Source organism: Lates calcarifer, linkage group LG5, assembly GCF_001640805.2.
Source record: "Lates calcarifer isolate ASB-BC8 linkage group LG5, TLL_Latcal_v3, whole genome shotgun sequence".
In the NCBI taxonomy this organism is placed as follows: Eukaryota; Metazoa; Chordata; class Actinopteri; family Centropomidae; genus Lates; species Lates calcarifer.
Window position 1 is genome coordinate 24,077,880 of NC_066837.1, and position 22,098 is coordinate 24,099,977.

At 41.1% G+C, this 22,098-nt stretch overlaps 2 protein-coding genes across 5 annotated transcripts in view; both read left to right on the forward strand.

Annotated features, from left to right (window-relative positions):
* The window catches only part of grk4 (G protein-coupled receptor kinase 4), a 43,203-nt gene extending 32,475 nt beyond the window's left edge, over nt 1-10,728 (forward strand). The window contains exons 10-16 of one of the 2 annotated variants that reach the window (XM_018664739.2): nt 1,348-1,385; nt 1,915-2,004; nt 2,225-2,433; nt 4,446-4,583; nt 5,515-5,652; nt 5,959-6,136; nt 6,974-10,728. In XM_018664739.2, the coding sequence (XP_018520255.1) occupies nt 1,348-1,385; nt 1,915-2,004; nt 2,225-2,433; nt 4,446-4,583; nt 5,515-5,652; nt 5,959-6,135 (790 nt within the window). In that variant the 3' untranslated portion in view covers nt 6,136; nt 6,974-10,728. The remainder of the gene's footprint in view (nt 1-1,347; nt 1,386-1,914; nt 2,005-2,224; nt 2,434-4,445; nt 4,584-5,514; nt 5,653-5,958; nt 6,137-6,973) is intronic. The other variant, XM_018664738.2, reaches the window with a different exon arrangement.
* Nucleotides 10,729-11,129: 401 nt separating this feature from the next.
* The window catches only part of htt (huntingtin), a 33,352-nt gene continuing 22,383 nt past the window's right edge, over nt 11,130-22,098 (forward strand). For 2 of the 3 annotated variants that reach the window (XM_018664726.2, XM_018664730.1), the window contains exons 1-13: nt 11,130-11,527; nt 13,266-13,349; nt 14,457-14,577; nt 14,838-14,897; nt 15,098-15,177; nt 15,344-15,482; nt 15,624-15,765; nt 16,765-16,943; nt 17,079-17,283; nt 17,653-17,700; nt 18,012-18,089; nt 18,209-18,612; nt 21,888-22,014. In XM_018664726.2, coding sequence (XP_018520242.1) covers nt 11,430-11,527; nt 13,266-13,349; nt 14,457-14,577; nt 14,838-14,897; nt 15,098-15,177; nt 15,344-15,482; nt 15,624-15,765; nt 16,765-16,943; nt 17,079-17,283; nt 17,653-17,700; nt 18,012-18,089; nt 18,209-18,612; nt 21,888-22,014 — 1,765 coding nt within the window. In that variant the 5' untranslated portion in view covers nt 11,130-11,429. The remainder of the gene's footprint in view (nt 11,528-13,265; nt 13,350-14,456; nt 14,578-14,837; nt 14,898-15,097; nt 15,178-15,343; nt 15,483-15,623; nt 15,766-16,764; nt 16,944-17,078; nt 17,284-17,652; nt 17,701-18,011; nt 18,090-18,208; nt 18,613-21,887; nt 22,015-22,098) is intronic. The other variant, XM_018664728.2, reaches the window with a different exon arrangement.

Below are 22,098 nucleotides of genomic sequence, written 5' to 3' on the forward strand. Positions count from 1 at the left end.
TCCCAGAACCACATTATGTAAGCTTGTTTTTGTACAAGAGAATCTGCCTACAACTGGCTTAATGTCCTGGCATTTAAAGGGGCACTTTGCCAATTTTACACACTAAGTCTAGTTTAGTTGTGCTACACAGCCTGTGAAAACAACATGTATAAATTCTTTTGTGGCTCTGAGGGAGCTTTCTTAAGTCTGAGAAAATAACTGCTGATGACACAGAGATGTCATCAGGATTATCTCAGATTAGACTTGAGACTTGACATTTTTTAACACAAGAAGTTTTTAGTGGTCAGTGAGTGTCTAATTAAAAGATGCCATCCAGTTGCATCATGGAAAATGTAGGATCTTAGATTTTGAAGCTTGACCCATACTAAGGGCTAAAAAGCTTGATATCTCTACTGGAAGACCAGTAGGAAATTGGTGAAATATCCCCCAAAGACCCAATTTGACAAACCTTACCAATGCAACAGGTCTAAAACAAACCACAATCTAAGTGTATTTCCAACTCTTTGTCCCAGCGCTGGTGTTAATAAAAGATAAATTCAATAGGAGAGTGTCTGCAGTCATTTAATACCGGGACAAGTGCAAATAGAAAGTCCTGGATGATGAAGTGTGACTGGATTAATGGTGCAGTGATTTCACTGAGGTGTAATGCACCTGTCACCCTCAATGGAGCCTCAAAGTAATGCCAACATAAACACTGATGTTCTTAGACGACACATGCACCCACATGCACATGGCCCATGGAGTCACATAAACACACATAGTGTTCCTTGATCTCTGTATGCATTACAGTAAACTTCACAGTTGGCATTGTGGTTAATGTTGGCATTAGTTAAGTGCCCAGGTTTTCATAGCTATTGTGATAAAATAAATACATAACGTTTGGTATCTTGCACTTTTCAAAAGGTTAGATAAGACAGTTATGAGAGGAGTCAGATAAAGTAAAATGACAACGTGGCATGTTCATAAAAACAGGAAGAAAAGGCCTCAACATATTAGTGAGTAAGAAACTGACTTTACAAGCCTAAAATCTTAAGTCAGAGAGTTCTGTTTCTGCACTTTTAAAGAAATATTGCTCAGTTCAATACAACGCATGATAACTAAAAAAGCAAATAAAGATATGTGTGCAGATAAACCATCTATTAATCCACATGAACGACTGTAGAAGAACAACAGAGAGCACACAGGCAATAAAAGACAATGAGATGTCAACAAAATGACAAGTTAATAAAGAATACAAATATTTGTCCAGGATTTTATTGTTATATCCTTGTTCTCAAATGTAACTTCTATTTTTAAACAAGTGCAATATCAGAGGTATGACTCCCTAATGTGTTCCTTTTTTGGCAGGGATTTGAAACCTGAGAACATCCTTCTGGATGATCGTGGTATGTCCCAATTCCTTTTGTTTCTTTTTTCTTATTGCTCAGTTCAGACCAAGATGTGGGCACACTTCTTGGCTAGAGAGTATCATTTGTTTTCCACTGTTTATTTGATGGAACTCATAGCTCACAATGTCCAAAACAAATTAACAGTTTGTAAGTAGTCCACTCTATAATGGCCAAGCACAGCAGCAGAGTATCATGCTCTCTCCTCTGAGTCACACTCCTGTATCATTTATTCTCTATAACATGGTCTCAATTTGAAGTAGAAGAATCTCCTTCACATCTCACTTAAGCTCTTGCTTTTATTATTCTCTTTACCACTTGTATCATTTAAGAAAATCATTTTAGGGTTACATGAGGGCACCTGTGCTTTCACCTTTGCACTATTTATTGGTGGTTTCTTATAACTCTGGATGTCTAGGAAATAAAATGTATTCCTCTGTAAGTCACTGAAAGAAAGTGTGAATTATTATTAAAATATGCACATACAACACTGTCCCATTTAGATTATTAATGTGTGGTTCTTGTGTAGGACACATCCGAATTTCAGACCTGGGCCTTGCTGTTCAAATCCCTGAAGGAGAGACGATACGAGGGAGAGTGGGGACTGTTGGATACATGGGTAAGAATGTTTTAAAAACAGCTCTCCTAAGGTTTTGGTCCTCTCTAACTGTCTCCTTCTTCAGTCAACTTTTCATCCTTTTTTACTTCTATACACTGCAATCATTCCTTTGCCCCCTCTGTAAACATCTTAACTTTCTTCCCCTTTTAATGACATTTATTAACTCCCTGTCTCAGTCTTAAATCTGCTCATGTTTTCTTACTCCTCATCCCTCCCTCAGCTCCTGAGGTTATCCAGAATGAGAGCTACACCTTCAGCCCAGACTGGTGGGGAATGGGTTGCCTGATCTTTGAGATGATCCAGGGCCAGTCACCTTTCCGCAAACGCAAGGAACGCGTCAAGCGGGAGGAGGTGGACAGACGAGTGCGCGAGGACCAGGAGGAGTACTCTGATAAGTTCTCGGAGGAGGCGAAGGACATCTGCAGACAGGTGAGAGTGAAGAGAGGAAGGTGACAGATGATTGTGGGATTAGGACACGGGTGGAAAAAGGACAAAGGGAGGAGAGCACATTAAGAACATTCTTTGAGATGAGTGGCAAATGAGGACAGGGAAGGATGTGGCTTGAGAAGTTGTCAGACAGGAAGTGTGTACGGAGGACAAAACTGTCACCACTACTTGGTTCAGCAAGAAACTCTAAGCACATGTCTTCAGCAGTAGTATTTGACCACCTCTATTTCACAACAATGAAAGTATTCTACTTAATGAGACATTCTTAGAGACATTCTCTTAATGAAAAATTCTTAAATTCTTATATTTTGTTGTACAAAAGCTGCTTTGAAATGTATAGTTGTTATTAGCTCAGGGAAGAGCTTAATGTTTACTTCTATCACATATGGAGATACTTTTAGCTGAGAGTCATCCATTGTTTTTTCTACGCCCACTTATCCTGTTCAGGGTCGTGAGGAGTGCATGTACAGGGTGAAGCAGGCCAGTATAAGCATACTATACATTTTTTGTATCGACACATGAGCAGTTCTCTCTCAGCTCAGTTGTGTTTCCATGCAAGTACGAGACTGTCTACAAAGAAAGGTGTTTTTTTTCTTTAAATACACTCTTTTCCTTAACAAAAAGTTAAAACCTGTACACAGAGTTTTTTGGCCAGCCAGAGGCAGTGGAACAAGCCATAAATACAACACTGACATATTATCACCTTTTAAAGTTGAGTGATGTAAAAGTAAAGTGATGCCTATTTGCACATCCAGCAGCAGTTTCTGATCACCTCACAATTCCACAGTGGTCACTGGCTACTTGCTAACTTTGTCTGTCTGCTGTTTGTTGCTGAGTGGTTAATGTAATGTACAGTGAGTTTTTTCAGAGCTTTTTTGCTGAAAACAGCTGTTTGTTGCTGCTGGAAGCAAGGTTGATGAGAGCGGTGGGGTTGGACCAAAACAATTAAATTTGTAAATCTTTGCCGTAAAACCAAAACAGTGAGCCGTCCTCCACAATATCACCACTCTGTATGCTCTGAGAGGGAGCCACTGAGCTGCTTTGCCTCTGAACAGGAGGGGAGGGGACGTTTATTTGTGTGATGCGGTGGAACATTCTGACCTGAGGTTCAGCAGATTCAGAGGCTCCCCTGGGAGAGGAGGAGTGGCGAGGGGGGAGAGGAGGGAGAAGAAAGCTTTCTGCAAGAAATGGGAGAAAGATAATAAGGAAGGAGAGAATATGCTGGGGGGTTGAGAGGGGTTGAGAGGGGTTGAGAGGGAGCTGAGGGACGGCTCTTACCACAGCCCAAAATAGACAAGTGATTGGAGTTGTCAAGAGCAGAAAGTGAGAGTGAGAGTCTGCTTTGAACCCTGGTGTAAATTGGGCTAGGGTTGTGGGAGGACAAAAGAAACAAAGGGGAAATACAGAGATGTGGTGAAAAAGTGAGAAGCCATCCATTTGTTGATTGTGAAAGCCATCAGCTTGTGGGTGACAAAAGGGCCAGTGAGAGTGTCCGCTAGTAGCCAAACTGCTAACAACACTCATCCACTTCATAAGCCTGCTGCACTGTAGGTGGTATGGTGGTAATATTATCCAGAAGCTCTCATAGAGACACTCTCTACTTCTATCGTGATGGTACTGCATTAACCCCTAAGTGTATGGATTTGTTTTTGTCTTTATTAGATTATGTAGTGTCAGATACATAAAGTCAAGAGGATTACATACAAACTACGTCCATGTATGTGTTTTTTATATGTTGTACTGGAGAGATTAGTCATAAAGCTGTCAGGAGTTATCCAACATCATGGGTGCCCCCTCCCCCCTGTGTGATTTATTGGTGGAGAAAAAGGCTTAAATAGGGGTTTTTGTTTTATGTTCTTCTTGGTGAGAAATTTGAAACATGTTAAGCTATAATTTATCTGCCAGAGCCATTTGGGCTAATGCATACACATCTTTAGAGAATTACAGTGTTTGAGTCTCTTTTTCCTCTTCCTCTTCCTCCTGCTGTGCATCAGCTCCTGGCCAAGGATCCCAAGGAGCGCCTGGGTTGTCAGGGTCGTGGTGCCATAGAGGTCAAGCAGCACCCCATCTTCAGAAACATCAACTTCAAAAGGCTGGAGGCCAACATGCTGGACCCCCCCTTCAGCCCAGACGTAAGAACCGCCTGCATGCAAACTCGCAAACAACGTGCACAGCACATCCAGGCTCGATTCACAGCCTGCAGCCTGAAACCTCTGCGAGCTGCAAATCAGCATACAGGAAATACCATTGTCACAAGTAAACAAACACTTCCAGTATAAGCCTGGTTATCATTGGTAGTCAGTGGGGGTGGTGAGAAGCAGGCGTGTGATTTCAGTGTTGTATGAAATCCTAAACTGGCTGATAAAATGGAAGTCATGCTTTCTTTTGCAATTAAAGCTGAGTTTCCTCGTTTTATAGCAGTCATCACAAATACAAACAGTGGAGCTTTTTAATGATGAATAGCATGGCTGTGGTTATACTAGGAAGGTCAAGTGTGAATACGTATAACCACAGAGTGTAACACATGATTAATACATGACCACTACCTTACCTTGATAAATGTAGCTCAACCAAAATCACTGTAAGCTTTTATCTTGTGCTGCACTAATAGACTTTTGCCTGGAAATAACAAAGCTGTTCATAGAAAGAATCATCACATTTTCAGTGATATAAATAGCCCGAGTGAGGGAGAGTGACTGACCTAAAGGTTAAATCAATAGTTGGAAGTAGATAGTGTTATCTGCATTTCTATTTTGGGTTATTCAGGTCAGTAGGGCCATGCTGAGGTAAACAGAACAACAAAGAGTTCTAACGTGTGAGAGGACTTCTATGTTCCCCAAATATCCTAATTCCCCTAATACTTACTTAATTTCCCTGAGGGAGTCATCCCAAGGGATCAGTAAAGTCTAGTCTAAATCTAAGTCTAAGTCTATCCATGATTTAAAGTATTTCAGGTTTAGTATTCCCCTCTTCCATCCAAAATAATTACACTTTTAAGAGTTGTTATACCTTCTTTTGTCTCTTTTCTCTGTCTCTCTCCCTCTTTCTCACTCTCTCGCTCAGCCTCGGGCTGTGTACTGTAAAGACGTCTTGGACATTGAGCAGTTCTCCACTGTCAAAGGCGTGAACCTTGACCCCACAGATGATGACTTCTACCACAAGTTTGTCACAGGCAGTGTCTCCATCCCGTGGCAGAACGAGGTACTACATGCCTAGGCTACTGAGATGATGTCATTGTTCAGTCTTACAGCAGACAGATATAACGCAGCACAGCATTGGTGATGACATGGGAATATATCAGTGTAGAGTACCTTCCTTTGAGAGTAATGTTGGATTGAAGTTGAAATTGATGTTAATGATTATTAATGTGAATAATGCAGCAGCCTATGAATGAGTCAAGTTACTGAACATAAATTAGACAGTGTTTGGAGGTGTACATTTACATTCTACATGTTTAAATCTGATGGATACTGAAAGGCTGGTTGTGTTATAAACAAACCTTTGTAGATGATTGAGATGGAGTGCTTTAAAGAAATCAACGTCTACGAGACAGATGGGACACTGTGCCCAGACCTGGACATGAACCGACCTAACCCTCCACCAAAGAGAGGCTTCTTCTACCGCCTGTTCAGAAGAGAGGCAAGTGCTAGTGCTCCGGCAACTGTTCGCGGGGGTGGGGGCTAAGGTACTTCCTTTCTTCCTTTCTTTCCTTGTTTTTTTTTTTTTCTCCTTTCCAAGGCCTTGTCCAAACTCAACATGTGAAAAGATTAACTCTGAATCCCTGTGAAGGTTGAATGTGAAATAGTAGTTCTGGATTATTTTCTGTTGGTTAGAACAAGGCCTCCATTTCTTTTTTTTTTTTCTTAAATTAAAATTTTCAGACAGTTGGTAATCCCTTTCTTTTAAGGGGTCAAACATAGGAATCTCTTCTTGAGAGAACTGGTTTGTGATTGTGTGAAAACCTGACATTAAGCTTTATAATTAATATTTTAATGCAGTAACACAAAATATTTGACAGTGTTGATAAAATGGTTCTAACACCCTTTATTGGTTGCAGGAGCTTCTCAACTAATAAGTTCTTTGCTTGCCTTGAATTTAAGGGTATCATTTTCACTTGGGAGAGGGGGGACATGCCCCCTCACTTTCCAAAATCCTACTTCTTGTCCCCCACATTTGTATAGTTTTGGTTTGATTTGATCAATCTACTACTGTCCAGCCACTGTCCATATGCTGATATATTTCTGTGTACTCACAGTAATAAGCATTATGAGCAGCAGTGAGTGCTTTACAGATGTTTTTTTAAAAAAAATTGGACATTAACCAAAGATGGCAGCTCTTTGTAGTCACAAATACAGCGGTATCAGGTCCCTGTCAAGGAAGCCTTACATTTTAACATGGCTCATAACAAATTTAAACAGATTTGTGGCATTTGTAGTATTTTAAAAATGTATTATTAGTATATGGAAAGCGCACGAAAGTTGCTAACTTTCGGTGATATATCCTCACTTTTGGTTCTTCCCAGGTCTGTTTTAAGAGCGGTTACAGTGATGACGAGACCGAAGAGCCCTCGCGACTTTAAACCACTCCCTCCACTTGCCCCCCCAAAACCCCACCCCACCCCTGCCTCGCCGCTGAACTTCACCACAAACTCCAACCGAGCGCAAATCTTAGGAACTCAGTGAATGTTGACCTGTATTTATGAGCTGTATTAAAAGTGTATTATAATTAAAGAAAAAAGTATGAGTTTAAAGATTTTGTACATTTGTACTTGAATTTATGTCTAGATGTATATTTTCACTAAAGGTTGTATTGTACAAAAAGCCATAAAAGTACCACTTGAATGCATACATTACATTTTTATTTCCTTTTTACTTTCTTTTGGAATGAGTATGGATAATGTGTATTGGGGAGTTTTTTTAAGAAGCACAGTACCAGTAGTCTTTTATTTTTCTCAATGTAGCATAAGGCCTTTTTGTTTTTATATGTGCTGTGTTTGTCATTGATTTGGCCAACGTGACGTGTTGTTAGAACATCAGATCCACCCCGTCCCAAACTAACCTTTAGCCTCTGTAACCCTCAGGGCTCAGGTAGATCTGAATGAAGGGCATAGATCCAAATGAATCCAGTCTGACATTGCTGTGTTGATGCCATGCTGCTTAAACCTTCCCCATGTGTTCCCCAGCTCTAAACCTCCCCCTTTGATTTTAGTTTGAAAGTCTAAGATCTTGATAATCTGCATCTTTCCCTCAGTCCAGTTAGGCAGGTTGCAGTGGGACGGATGGCACGTGTGGTAAACCGTCTTCTAGGTGCCTGCACCAGCTTGATTCTAGCAGAGATGGCGTGGATTTATTTCTGACAACTTTTTAGTCGGCATGTGCAACAAAGGAAATACAATGGAGACCATTTTCAGTGACAAAAGGCTTGATAATTATCATTCCTGGACATCTCCAAAAATCTTTTCAAGAACTACAAAAGGCTCAGAACATTAATTTAAGATGCCAGACAGTGTTTCCTTTGGGAACACAGCTGTTAAGTAGATGTCTGTTACATTATTCACTCAGGCAGAACATTTTTTGGTCAGTTTATATTTATTCCTTGTTCACTTTTCCTGTTTTTGTTGTACTACCTGGCTTTTCCCTATAATGAACCTGTTTTATGTACAGAGCAGATATCCTTTCTTAGTAATTTGCTCCCCATGTTTTTTAGTGTACCAGAAAGTCCACGACTGGTTGACTGGAGAATGAACATAGAGACAGATGGTGATGATGATGATGATGATGATGATGATGATGGTGTTGTATCAGAGATCTGACCTGCAGCTGACACAGTCTTTATCTAGATAACAGAACTGCTGTTGCATCAAGCTAACTTCCATTGATTCGCTTGTCAGCAGCTATTAGCCTCTGCACAGTCAAGACACAGCCTGCTTTGGCCTCTGTGCCTGTTGATCATAGATAGCACGATGCCTGTTGGCCACTTATCCTGCTAGTAGAGCTCCACTTAGATCTTGCAGCTTCAGCTGTGTTTGTGCTAAAGATAAAATTTGTTAATCATAATACTGCCCGCCTTTAACTAGGTGGAGGAATGGAGGAATTATAATGTTTAAACTCCTGCCTGCAGAGTCCCCATCATCTGTGTACAGGAACACTCGACCACTTGCAGAGCCACAATTGTGGTGCTTTTTTTTTCTTTCTTTTTTTTTTATCATAGAAGAATTGTTTCCTCAACCAATCATGAACAAATACATTTCCCAAACGTGTTCTAATCAGGATTCATTATGTTCACTCTTTCTTTGTTCTCACTGGCATTTCAGAGGCATTTGAAGCCATTTTGCTTTTGAATTTAGCTTTTGAGGCAATTGCTGTTTACTCCCCACCACCTGTTTTAATGCTGTGAATATCCAATCTGGACATGTTAGCTTTGTGTGTGTATATTACACTGTATGCTAATGCAGCTTTTGTTCAGTCTAATGCATTGAAGTAAATTAGCTATACCCTTGTGCAGTGAGAATTCAGTTAACTGAAGGATTCATTCATTATGATTCTGTTTTTTTTCTGCCAAAAAGCTTTGTCCCCATTTTCTCAGTACAATAGTTAAAAATTGTGTAGGGGCTTGAATGCCATTTAATTGAATAATATACATTTAGAATGGTACGCATATAGCTCCTCATCCAGTTAACCAAATTGGAGAGTTGGCTTTTCTAAAATTTAGTCCCCTTTGCACACTCCATTATCAAAATCAGGAATCGAACATGTGTATCTAGCTGTTGCTGGCTTTTCATCACTTGAGTTTCTGAGTGTCTATTTTTAATTTAAATTTTTTTTTCTTTGCTCTCAGGCACATTTTGAAGCTGATTTCTCTTGCCAATGTAGATTTTAGCCTTTTAGCTCTTTAGCCTCAAAAACCTTGTAAATTATGTATTTCTAACATGTAACTAAGCTCTAACACACATTCACTCACTCACACAGGGAAACAAAACTGTGTTTGCCATCCATGCCTCTGTCATTGTTTGGAGTAACTTTACTTACACCATCCTTATAGCAGTAAAGACTTTCTGTTCAGTTTCATTGCACTATGGTGTGTTTTGACAATGATTATATAGGAAGTGTCTTTAACTTTTTTGCCAATGATACCAAAAGCAACATTTAAGTAAATCAAACTTGTTTTGTTAGATGATGAATTAACTGAAGAGAGACTGACAGCCTTTATTATATGTGCCAATTACCGAGTTACTTTCTGACATCCCATCTTTTTTCAACCTCTTTATCCTTCTGTCCGTTCTGAGAGAAATTCCTTCACATAAAGGAACTTTAAACAGCTCAACAGTTTTGAATGTCCGCACTAAGTGCATTTTAATGCCTGTTTTAACAAATACATATGTTTTATTACTCAAGCATGTATTGGTTTGTAATACTTCAGGTTCCTTATATATGTAAATGATGACCTTCTAGTGCCAACATATCTCACTGGTATCTGAGGACAACTTTATAAATGGCAAGGTGACCAGCTGAGTAGCCTGGTTTGAATACATGACAAGCATTCCTCCTCTCCTGCACTCCAAGGCGCTGACGATGAGTCAATCTCCCAACCCCCCAAATTAACCTGGGATGACGCTCACCAGCAACGTTTAGAGCTGAAAGATCCTCACTTTTTGAGCTCACTTGAGTTTAGTTTTGGGATAACCACAGATACAAGTCTCGGAGTTCTCCAGGGTTTCACAGCTTTTCTGTCCAGATATGTCTGTTAAGTGTTGTTTTCAAGGAGGGGAGGAATGGCAAATGCATTATTGGTATTCAAACTGGGCCTGGGACTTCTTGATTTTTCTTTCTTTCTTTCTTTCTTTCTTTTTTTTTCTTTTATATCTGTACAGTCATGTCGTTCAACCACTGCAGTCATTGTTAATTCTTGTACAAGTTGTATCACTGGTTGTTGTACCATATCTGACATTTGTAATTATGAGATAATACACTGCCATTTGTATAAAAAAAAACTTGTGTCTTGACTTATTTGTGTCTTATCTTATTATGTTTGCTTTGCAAATAAATTGACAGAGATGGGAGGAGTTAAAAATAGTGTCATGCTGCTATGACCTATGACATAGGTCATTGCAACATAACATAGGTCCTATGTTATGAACTTGCCACAATATGTACCTGAGCTGGTGGCATTAGAGGATATTTGCTGCAACTAGGCTTTCATCAAAGCTCTCACTACTTCTTTCTTCGCCCATTAAATAGGAATTAATGACAAATTAAAGTTATAGATTTATTTCTGTTGGACGGTTGTCATGTCTCCAATCATTCTTTGCCACTCCCACTGAGTCATAGATGGTGCGTATAATAAACTACAATATAAATGGACGTGAATGTGAGAGATAAGTTAGATTTCCATACATGTGTTTTTCTCTTTGATCCCATTCCCAGGCCGTTCTCGTAGCCTCCTCACTCTCACACCTCCCACTCGTCTCCCTTGGCGCACTGATAAAAGCCACCGTTACAATATCGGTGCTGCACAAATCTGTTTTTACAACCTGGATTTCAGCGGTCCCGTGACAGCAACAATAACAACAAAGAAAAAAAATCCCAGTCAGTCATTGGTCCTTCCTCAAGCCACTCAACATGAACTCGCAGTCTGATTGGCCGCTGAGGCTGCACTCCCCCTCCCCTCTCTGTCAAGCTGTCACATACTCACTTCCTGGTGAAATCTGTCGGGGGAACGCAACGCTGCATCAAAGATGGCTTGTAATCAACCAACGTTTTGTTCATTTGGGAATAATATCGTGACAGAATAAGAGACCACTTGCACAAAGAGAAAGCGGAGAGCTGGTGGTAGTTGTCGCGAGCAGTGTTAGCACTCTCGTCGCTCAACGCACCGCTTTGCTCTCTCCGTGCGCTAACTTGTTCCCACTGTACTAGCTAGTTAGCTCACATAGTAAATATTAGCTAGCCAAGCTAGCTTGCTTACTGTTGATTGCTAAAATGGCCACCATGGAGAAACTGATGAAGGCCTTTGAGTCTCTGAAGTCATTCCAGCAACAACAGGGGCCACCAACCGCCGAGGAACTTGTCCAGAGGCAGTAAGTAGATTTTGGTCAAACGGTGTTTGCATGGCGAGCTAACAGCCGATGGACAAGACAGATAGCCTGGCTCGCTAGCTAACATTAGTGCCTCTCCGGTAACCCAGGTTTAATAGCTAGCTTCTTGCCACTTACGCTAACGGGCAAGCTAGCAACTAGAGTCTAGGCTTTCATTTAAGCTTCTCTGATATTTTAGACTCACTTCTTGACAGACATTGCAGCTATGGCTAGAGGGACTTTTTCCCTTGATATTTACGTTATCTGAGTGTTAGCTAGACAGGTTTGCAGGGTCAAACTTGCTGAATGATAGTCGACATTGACGGCGTCCGCCAGTTGATGCCCACAAACCTGCCAAAGGAGTCAGGGACCAATTAAACGGTTCAGTGCTTAATAAGTTGATCTCAGCTGAGCCATTCTGTTTGAAAAGCTACGTTAACAATTTGAACGTAGCATCGTGCAGTTAATTGCACAAAAGGTTAGATATTATAACTACTTTTGAAGATGATGAGATCCGTTATTATGATAATAAATGCACCTGGTCTGACGTCATTTACCCCATTCTGATCCATGGAGTGGTGCTGTAGCCATTAGGACTGTGTGCCATGTTTCTGTTATGCCCCTGCTCAAGAAAAGTTTTTCATTCAAGGAACACATTAGACACTTTAAGTGACGACAGCACTACCCTTTCATATATATAATTCAGCAAAGTCAGTCTTGTCAGGGGTATCTGTTATGTCATGAGTATGAATTGTTATAATGGTCCTTAGCACTTAGACTTATCAGGCTCATCTGTCAGTTTAGAGGTCCCCATAAATTTTCACCTGTTCTCAGTACATTCTCTATAATGTTTCTCCTTTTTTTTAAACTAAACATGTTATTTACCATGCTTTTGATATATGAAATTACTATCAACCTCTATTCCATGTAACAGCTGTAGACCATTACCGGGATAATGTTAGAGCTTTAAACTCAGTGTTTAAAGCCAGGTCTCTCCCATTACACACTGAGCTTCTGCTGTCGGTGGAAAGCAGCTGTAGTGCCAAAGCTGCAGCTCCCTGGCTCTTATAAGATTATCATTCCTTTGTCAGTATGACAGTGCAGCAAGTCGTGATCAAGTCAGACAAAAGTTTATTTGGCAAACAGGGTGTTATGATCATGTGTGATCAATACAGTGGCAGGCCTGGCTCATCTCTGAGAAGTCATTGTCAACAACTTTTCTCGTTGTATTTGTATTGTGGCTGCAGTGTTCAGAAGGTTTTATAGGAGCACAGTATACTTGATCAATTATGTAACCACTGGTAACATTGCTGTTTATTTGCACAACACAAATCGGTCTGAAAACCTCCAAGTGTTTTGACACTTATAAGCATTTCAAAATGTTTTTAATCAAGGAACACTGTTAGATTTGACTTGAGCATATTATATTTATTATTCTCTCATGGGGATCTATTTACTTGATATGTTTACAGTGGCATCCAGAAAAGTGAGCAGTTTTGCAGTGTTTTATGGGGTGGCGCTGACTTCTTATATTCAGTTATTCACTCATTGTGTTGTTTGGCTATTAGCAAGGGATTTAATTAAGATCCTGTGTAGAGATGGAATGATTTCAGCACTTGACTCTCACAGAGAACTGCTCAGTCTCTGACCATCACTCTCCATCCTTCTACTATGTTTTTCTCTTTCACTGCTCTTGCTTTCTGTCTCTGTTCCTCATGCTCTCTGTCTTTTACTTTCACAGGAAAAAGGAACAGGCTACCACAAAGAAGGACAGGGTGACCCACTGTCTGACAATATGTGAAAACATTGTGGCTCAGTCTCTGAGGTAGGTGTTGTGAATTGAACTAAAATTTGTTTTTTAATCAAATTTTACAGCTGACTAAGCTGTGTGATAACAATTTATTTTAGTTTAATAATTGTCAGTTTGAGATACGGTTAGCTGGGAGGGAACAAATATATTCCCACTCATTTATGCTTTGCAGCCGTTGCTGATTATTTTTGAAGAATTCAGTAATATTCAACCCATCTCCATGTCCTAGTTACTTTTCAGAAGTGTGAAAAATTTGAAACTTATACTTTTGTAAGTCCTTTTCACAAACAGCGCGACACAAATATAGAATACGAAAATGTGAGATACTTGCCCACGAATATACAGAAGCTGAAGCTCCGCTGCGGCTGGCTGCGGACATATTTTTTAGGATATTTGTGGGACAGTTTGAGTTCCTGTTGTTGATGCAAATGTCACATTTGAGGAGGCAGGGGACCAACTACCAGGATCACATGGAATTGCTTTTATAAATTGTACAAAAGGTAGCTTTAGCTCTCAGTGTTTAAAGATACCTTTCATCTGTGTTAAATCCTACAAGGCACAATTAGCTCTGATAATTGATTGCTTTACTTTTAACTTTATTAGGTATTAAAGTTGGTACCCATTAGTGCCTGTGGTTTTAGGTTCTGTAACTACTTTGCTTACAGCAGGGATACTGATCTCCAGTCGGTTTAGCACTAGTCATGACCATAATCATCAGTAATTCTCCATTAAAACTCATCCCATCATATTAAGTCTGATGAAACTACCTAGCTACGCCAGAATTCATCTAATATGTTACCACTCAACAGATCTGTGTGTGTGTGCAAGGTGTGAGTTGTGGAGTTGTGTGTGTGTGTGTGTGTGTGTGTGTGTGTGTGTGTGTGTGTGTGTGTGTGTGTGTGTGAGAGAGAGAGAGAGAGAGAAAGACATTAGACTGTTAGACTAAAATACAGCTGAATGGAAGAATGCTACTTGTGTGGACATATTCATTTTGGATGTTTTCATTTGTGAACAGTTTAGAAACGTGTTACTGACATATACAAACAATGTCAGCTGAAAGTTAAATATGTCTGTGTGTAATGACATTTGCCTGACTTTTGTTCTCTATGGCCCTGGGAGCAGAACCTCTCCAGAGTTTCAGAAACTGCTGGGCATCGCCATGGAGATGTTCCTGCTCTGCAGTGATGACAGCGAATCAGATGTCCGAATGGTAGCTGATGAGTGCCTGAACAAAATCATCAAAGTGAGCACGAACCTTCTTCATTTTTCTCTAAAGATCAGACAGTCAGTTGATCATAAGTTAGTTGGTGTTCACTGAGGACATGGTATACTTACAGAATAATGACCCATCCCTTAATTTGGATTTGTCTGATGTGATCTGATCAATTTAAGAACAATAAAAGATAGTAAGCATAATTATCAAAACCATTATTTCTGTTTTAATTTTAAATAGGTTTTTATTGTTGAATCATCTATGTTGCAATTTTTGATATTTATCTTCAGGCGCTGATGGACTCCAACCTGCCTCGACTGCAGCTGGAGCTGTACAAAGAAATCAAAAAGGTAATGTGATATGTGTGTGTGTTGTGAGTCATTTTTTATGCAACAGAATTATTTTCACAGCCTAATGACCCAGGTTTGACATTTGTTTGATTTGAAGTGTTAAAATTACATACATCATTCGCACAAGATATTTGTGTGATTGTAGAAATGGTGCTAAAATGTTTGTGGTGATGTTAATGAGTGTTTGTGTGACTCTGTAGAACGGTGCTTCTCGGAGTCTGAGGGCAGCTTTGTGGAGGTTTGCTGAGCTTGCCCACCTCATCAGACCACAGAAATGCAGGTACTGAAAATGGCTTTTTCCTTCTTTCACTTTATAACCACATTCAAGCCTTCAGCTGGTCTTGGGAAGCAACATCACTGTCTAACCCAGCTTTAAATGCCCTTTGCTCATCCTGTGCTTTGTTTGGCTCGTTACCTCCTCCCTCCATCTCCACCGTGTGGTGCAGACCCTACCTGGTCAACCTGTTGCCGTGCCTCACCAGAATCACCAAGCGGCAGGAGGAGACGGTGCAGGAGACTCTGGCTGCAGCAATGCCCAAGATTATGGCAGCTTTGGGACACTTTGCCAATGATGGCGAGATCAAGGTATCAACACCAAGTGGAAACCATGGAAACAGTGTGGAGCAGAAATTACATTTGGGCTCAAAAAATTTAGAATTTGTCTTGAGGAAATTCTGTTCATTCTGAAAGAGTGTTTTTATTGTATTCTAACCACATTTGTCCCAGGTGTTGCTGAAGTCTTTTGTGGCCAACCTGAAGTCCAGCTCCCCGACCATCAGACGGACAGCAGCAAGTTCAGCTGTCAGTGTGTGCCAACACTCCAGACGCACCAGCTACTTCTACACCTGGCTCCTTAATGTGCTCCTGGGTAGGACATACAGAGGACCACACTCACACATAGACTCTGGACACAGACCCTTCTTGCCTTCCAACTTTTACTTGACAGCTAAGCTTATTTCGGCTCACATTTATGAGCTACTTTGTAGGGGTGGGACAAGATCTCATACCCTGAGATCTTTCAATATTAAAATGTGACAACATTTCTCATCGGTTGTCTTGCGAGACAGTATCCAGCTGCAACTAGCAAGACTGATGAAATTATGGTGCGTTGTTGCACTTGGAAGTCAGAATTTCTGAGTTCCTAATTGGAAATTTCAGCTGCAGTGCCCCCTGATTGGAATTCCAACTCAGAGAGGTGGAGAAGCCGCACCAACCCTGAAATAAGAATTTAAGATGGCTGCTACTTGCATCAATAGTAGTGAACACTCTTCTGATTTTACTGTTTATATCAGCTCTGTCTCATTTGTTTCATATAAGGTCAGTCATACACATAGTCCATGTTTTCCTGCCTTTCCCGACTTGTTTTCTAGGTGACGTTACTTCCAGTCTCGATCTCTGATGTAAATTGAACACACCATTAGCATTGAGGATGCGCCCACCGCTTTTGAATTGTCTGTGTGGCAACATGGCAACATATTGTTTGCACTTAAAAAATATGACTAAGATGAATGACAAGAAAAATGTAGTTCCATTTATTTTTGTTATTTATACTGTTTTTATTTTTTATGTTCCAAAGGAGTTCAGCTAGAAGTTCACACACAGCTTCAGTTAGAAGTTACAAACTAAATACATAGACATTTAAAAATGCACCCGCATTGTTTTGCATTTTGTGACTTTCAAGTCAAATAAAAGACTGTGAACCCAATATCTAGATAAACCCAATATCATGTATCATCTCAGCTCGTGAGCTGTTTATCGTCACACCCATACTAGTTTGGTATCAAACTGCTTTTAATTACAGTCCTCAGGTGACAGATATTTAAATTGGACAAAGAAAAACACAACCTGAACTTCTGCCTTTTTCTAGGACTGTTGGTTCCAGTGGACGAGGAGCACCCCAGCCACCTAATTCTGGGGGTGCTGTTAACGCTTCGCTACCTGATGCCTCTGCTGCAGCAGCAAGTCAACACCACCAGCCTCAAAGGAAGCTTTGGAGTCATGAGGAAGGAGGCTGATGTACAGCCAACACCTGAACAGCTGCTACAGGTAGAGAGAAGAGGCATGACTGTGAGAGAGAGTGTGTGTGTGTGTGTGTCTGTGTGTCTGTGTGTCTGTGTGTCATTCAGAAAGTGAGTACGTTTTTTTTGAAGTTTTGACTCGCTTCTCTGTGTGTGTCCCAAGGTGTACGAGCTGACCCTACACTACACACAGCACTGGGATCACAATGTGGTCACAGCTGCTCTGGAGCTCCTGCAGCAGATGTTCAGGACTCCCCCACCAGAGCTTCTGCACATGCTCATCACTGCTGGCAGCATTCCACATGCCACCGTGTTCCGCCAGGACACTGAGAGCCGTGCACGCTCTGGCAGCATCCTGGAGCTCATTGGTAAACACATTAATCAGTTAGGACTGTGTTCACAAATCATGTTACCTCTCTTGTACAATGTAATGTGGGCCCTGTAGAAGTTTACATGCTGTAGTCACCTGGAAATTGGGATGTAAATGTCTTTGCTTCGGGTAGCTTTTAATTCATTAACCCATACTGACTTTGCCAGGACATTAGTCCACCAAACTGTGTTGGTGCTCTTCTCTAGTTCTGCTTTGGTCTGTGTTTGTGGCCTTTTTCTTTGCTTGCTAACTCGTTCCTGGTTGTCTGTAACTAATTGTGTCTGTTTCCTACGAGTCTTTCTGAGCTTTAGCTGCTTTTCTCTTCCTCACCTCCTATTTCTACTTCCTGTTTTCCTGCCATTTGCAGCGGGGGGAGGGTCTTCCTGCAGTCCACTCCTTCTCAGGAAACAGAGAGGTGACTAGTCTATTTATCTCCTCTGCTCAACTCTACCCTCTTACTGAAGTTCCAGTCAGGCCTTGGGCAAATTTACCTTTGACTGTGTTATTGAAGGCATTGAAGGTTGATTTTCGTCTAAATTCTCGAAAATATAAAAAAAAAAATTATTCATATGTCCAGTAACAAAATCCAGTGATATACATGGCAGTTGCTGTTTTATATTTTGAATGCACTCAGTTTGAAGTAAATTACCCACACCCAGGTTTTCCCTCTCTTAAACTGGTGTTAATGCTGATGTTTTTTATTTACATGAAACCTGTTGTTTTCAGGTAAAATGCTTTCTGGAGAGGAGGATGGGTTAGAGGATGACCCTGAGAGGACTGAGGTGACCCCTGGTGCCTTCACAGGTGAGATACACCAACCTGGAGATAGAGTGCATAGTAATCAGCAAATATGATGGTCTTACCAACTGGTAATGCCCCAGCCTGCAGTAAAAAAAAAGTGCTATGTATTTCTTTCCTCATAGCGTCAGTTGTTGGTGCAGACAGCTCCTCCGCAGCCCAGGTTGACATTATCACAGAGCAACCACGCTCCTCCCAACACACCCTGCAGCCCGGCGACTCTGTGGACCTCAGTGCCTCCTCAGAGCAGGGCGGCGGTGGAGGTGGGACATCTGCATCAGACACTCCCGAGTCTCCCAATGACAACGAGGAGGAAATGCTGAGTCGGAGCTCCAGTGGCGGGGCCAACATTACTCCAGAGACGGCTGACTACACCACACCAGAAAATGCCACGCCGGAGGGAGGGCCCCTAGGAGAGGGCGGGACTCTGATAGCCACTAACGATCGCTCACTCCCACCCAGCGACTCCTCCCAGACCACCACAGAAGGACCGGACTCAGCTGTCACTCCCTCAGACGTAGCAGAACTGGTTAGTATGACTATGTAGGCCTTGCAAGTGAGTTTTGATTAGTTTCCAGACAACTGCTTGAAAATACAGCATACTTTATTTATTTATTTGTGTGTGTGTATATGTGAAATACAGAAGACAGCGTTTTCCCTTAGATACCGAAAGACTCTTAATACATGTTCAATTCAATTTCAATTCAATTTTATTTATATAGCGCCATATCACAACAAAAGTCATCTCAAGGCACTTTTCATATAGAGCAGGTCTAGACCGTACTCTTTAAAATAGGTATTTACAGAGAGAGACCCAACAAATCCCACCATGAGCAGCACTAGGCGACAGTGGCAAGGAAAAACTTCCTTTTAAGAGGCAGAAACCTCGAGCAGAACCAGACTCAGGGTGGTCGGCCATCTGCCTCGACCGGTTGGGTTAAGAAGTAATGTAATGCTATCATCACCTTTGAGTCTAGAGACTGTATTGACCAAGTATCTGGTTTATGAATGATGCCACACTACACCTCATAGAGTTAGGATTTGTAGAATGGACAAAAAATGAATTCTTACCTCTGTTTGCCACAACAGCTGCAGGTCATACAAACCCCTGCAGCAAACAGGCACCTTTCCTCAAAGGCTCACGAACTTATTATTTCATGAACTTGAAATAGGGAAAAAAATAAAACAGTAATTGTGGCATGTACAAAAGTTAGGGAAAGTTTGAGTCAATACTTAGTAACCCCCCTGGGAGTTGGTTTGCAAATACAAGTTTGTAGCAGCTAAGAGACTTTGTGTTTTTGATCATCCACTTTTCCTGCAGATCACTGAGATCTGAGATATTTATAGACTGTATTACACACAGAGAGCATGTTAGGAAGTCTCTGGGTAGATCTTAATAATATTCTGGTCAAGGGACTGTGAGGGCACAAGCTTCAGCTTGTGTTTCTCGAAATAGTTCATGGTGGATTTTGAGGTCTGCTTTGGATCACTGTCCTGTTGTAGCTGCTTTTCACTTTCACTTTCTTGACTGACTACAGGACATTTGCATCCAGTAATTGTTGACATGTAGTGGAACCCCTATCTGCACAGTGTTTAATGCTTTAATATTGGCTGCCACACAAGCCCAAAGCAGAATGCCAGCGTTTTGCATCTTCCACAATTACTGATTTTTATCAGGTTTGTGAAATGAAAAATAAGGGTGCATTAATGTTTAAAGAATGGATAATTTTAATGTGTTTGCTGCAGGGGTTGTTTCACTTAAAAAATCATCAAAATCTACAGTTTGCCTTTGGGTTATCCAAATGTTTGCACATAACTCCACATTATTTGGTATGTTTATTCCTTTTACTATTCCTTCTACAATATCCCAGTATACCCCACTGCCAACCATCTCCCAAAGCAAAGCAGGATTTTATTTCTGATATTTCATCCTCCATGTGATCATAGGCTTCACTTTGTGCATGAAATATGATGAAAATATTGGTTAGTGGTGGTAATAACTGTTGAGGTGGTAAAAATTCAAACTAACCTCAACTTAGTGAAGACTGTTGGGTAAAAGATCTGTTTGGGTGCTGATTATTAAACTAACTTCAGTCTGGTGTATGGCCTGTAATGCATTGAGCTTTTCCTCTTGTACATCAACACCTGAGTGACTGATTGGACTCAACCATGGCACAACCATGAAATACGTGGCCTGGTGTGTGATGTAGCACCACTGTTCATTTACCATTGAAGTATAAAAGTTTGATATTGTATTTCATCAAAAATGAAATAATTTCTTCTGATGATAGCAGAGATGCTATTTATTTCAGGCGAGGCAGGCGTTGCTATTATAAAAGACCGTGTGACACTGCGAACATGGTGCTATTGTGTGAACAGATGGTCAGCTTTCCTAGATATAAAATGGAAATAGTTATATGTATGTTAGAACTTCAAATATAGACAACTCCCTGTTGTGTCTATGGCCTTGTCCCACATGGCCTTGTCTTTAACACATTGGAAAGTGGTTGACACTTGTGTTTGAAATTTTTACAAAAAGGTCACATCTGCTCCTCATAACACACGGGACAAAATGTGATTTCACCCCCTAGATCTAATCCTTTGAGTTTCTGGGAGGCAGGTCATGTAGACCTGCAACCCTCTGGAGACATTTTGCTGTCAGATTGTCCATTCTAACAGCTCTACCTCTATGATCTTGCCCTCCCTTCCCTTATCCCTCTCCCCACTCCGCCGCAGTCGCGCACTCCATTGCCACGGGTGATCGAGCTGCCCCCACCCTCGCCAACTTCCACTGAGGGTCCCGATGCCACAGACAGCGACTCTTCTGTCTACACTGCTTCCTCTTCGTCTTCTTCTTTCTCTTTCTCCTCCTCTTCCTCCTTTTATGCCACCTCTTCCTCTAGCACTAGTGACAAGGTCAGCCAATTGGACACTGTGAAAACGAGTGGGAGGGGCTTGCTTGTCTGGAAACTTTTGGCTTTCTTCATTCTTTCTCCTTTCGTTCGCTTGTTCATCTCAACCAATGCACAGAATTTGCCCTGCTTATTGCTACCCCCCCCACATCAGTGACAGTACATTATACCCCTTGTTTCCCTTGTTTCAGTGGTTTCCCTCCCAAAAATGAGATGCCTTTGAAAGACCTTTGTAAAAACAAGCAACCCTGATATCCCATGTTAACTGGCTTGCCATGAAGTTCAAAAATAGAAGCATGAAGACCATCTGTTCCCTAATTGTTTTCTCCCTACCCTTTCGAGAGGCTATGACGGGCTTTTGTTCCAGGAGAGGCCAAACTTGGAGGAAAAAAATGATCTATATATTTCAAATTCCACAAGAGTACTTCAAAAACACCAAACTAGTTTGCTCTGAAAGGTCATCGACTAAAAATCATGTCTACTGCAAGTGGTCTATGTTAAAATAAAAAGTGAAAATAATACTTGCTTACTTTAGGAGAAATTAGTTTGGATCAAAAGCTTGCTCTTCCTCTGGTGGATTGTGGCAACCACAATTGAAGAGGTCTCAAGCCTGTGCTCTCTCCTGTATGCAGATGATTTGCTGAAAATAGGGTTGGACCCAAGCATGACTCAGTAGAGTTTTAATAGGGGAATAGTTGTTTGACTTGCAGTTTTTGTCATTTGTTGTGATGTGTTTTTGTCTTCAACCCACCAAATCTAACTTAGTGACTGAAGAACTCTCTAGGTGTTCTTTGCATGTGGATGCAACTGAGACAGATTGTTGCATTTGTTGTATTTGCAAAGTGAGGCTAAGTTCCCTTCTGGAGATATTTGCTTTGTGTCTGTGCATAAGGTGCTGGATGGCAGTGAGAGTCAGTACTCTGGGATGCAGATCGGAACACTACAGGATGAAGAAGAAGAAGGAGCAGCACCGCCCTCCCAAGAAGAACCACCAGAACCATTCCTGCAGTCAGCACTGGGTATGTTTGCATGCAAAGTTCCACACACGTTAGGGCTGCACAATTAATTGAATATTGATTACAATCAAGATTTTGGCCATAATA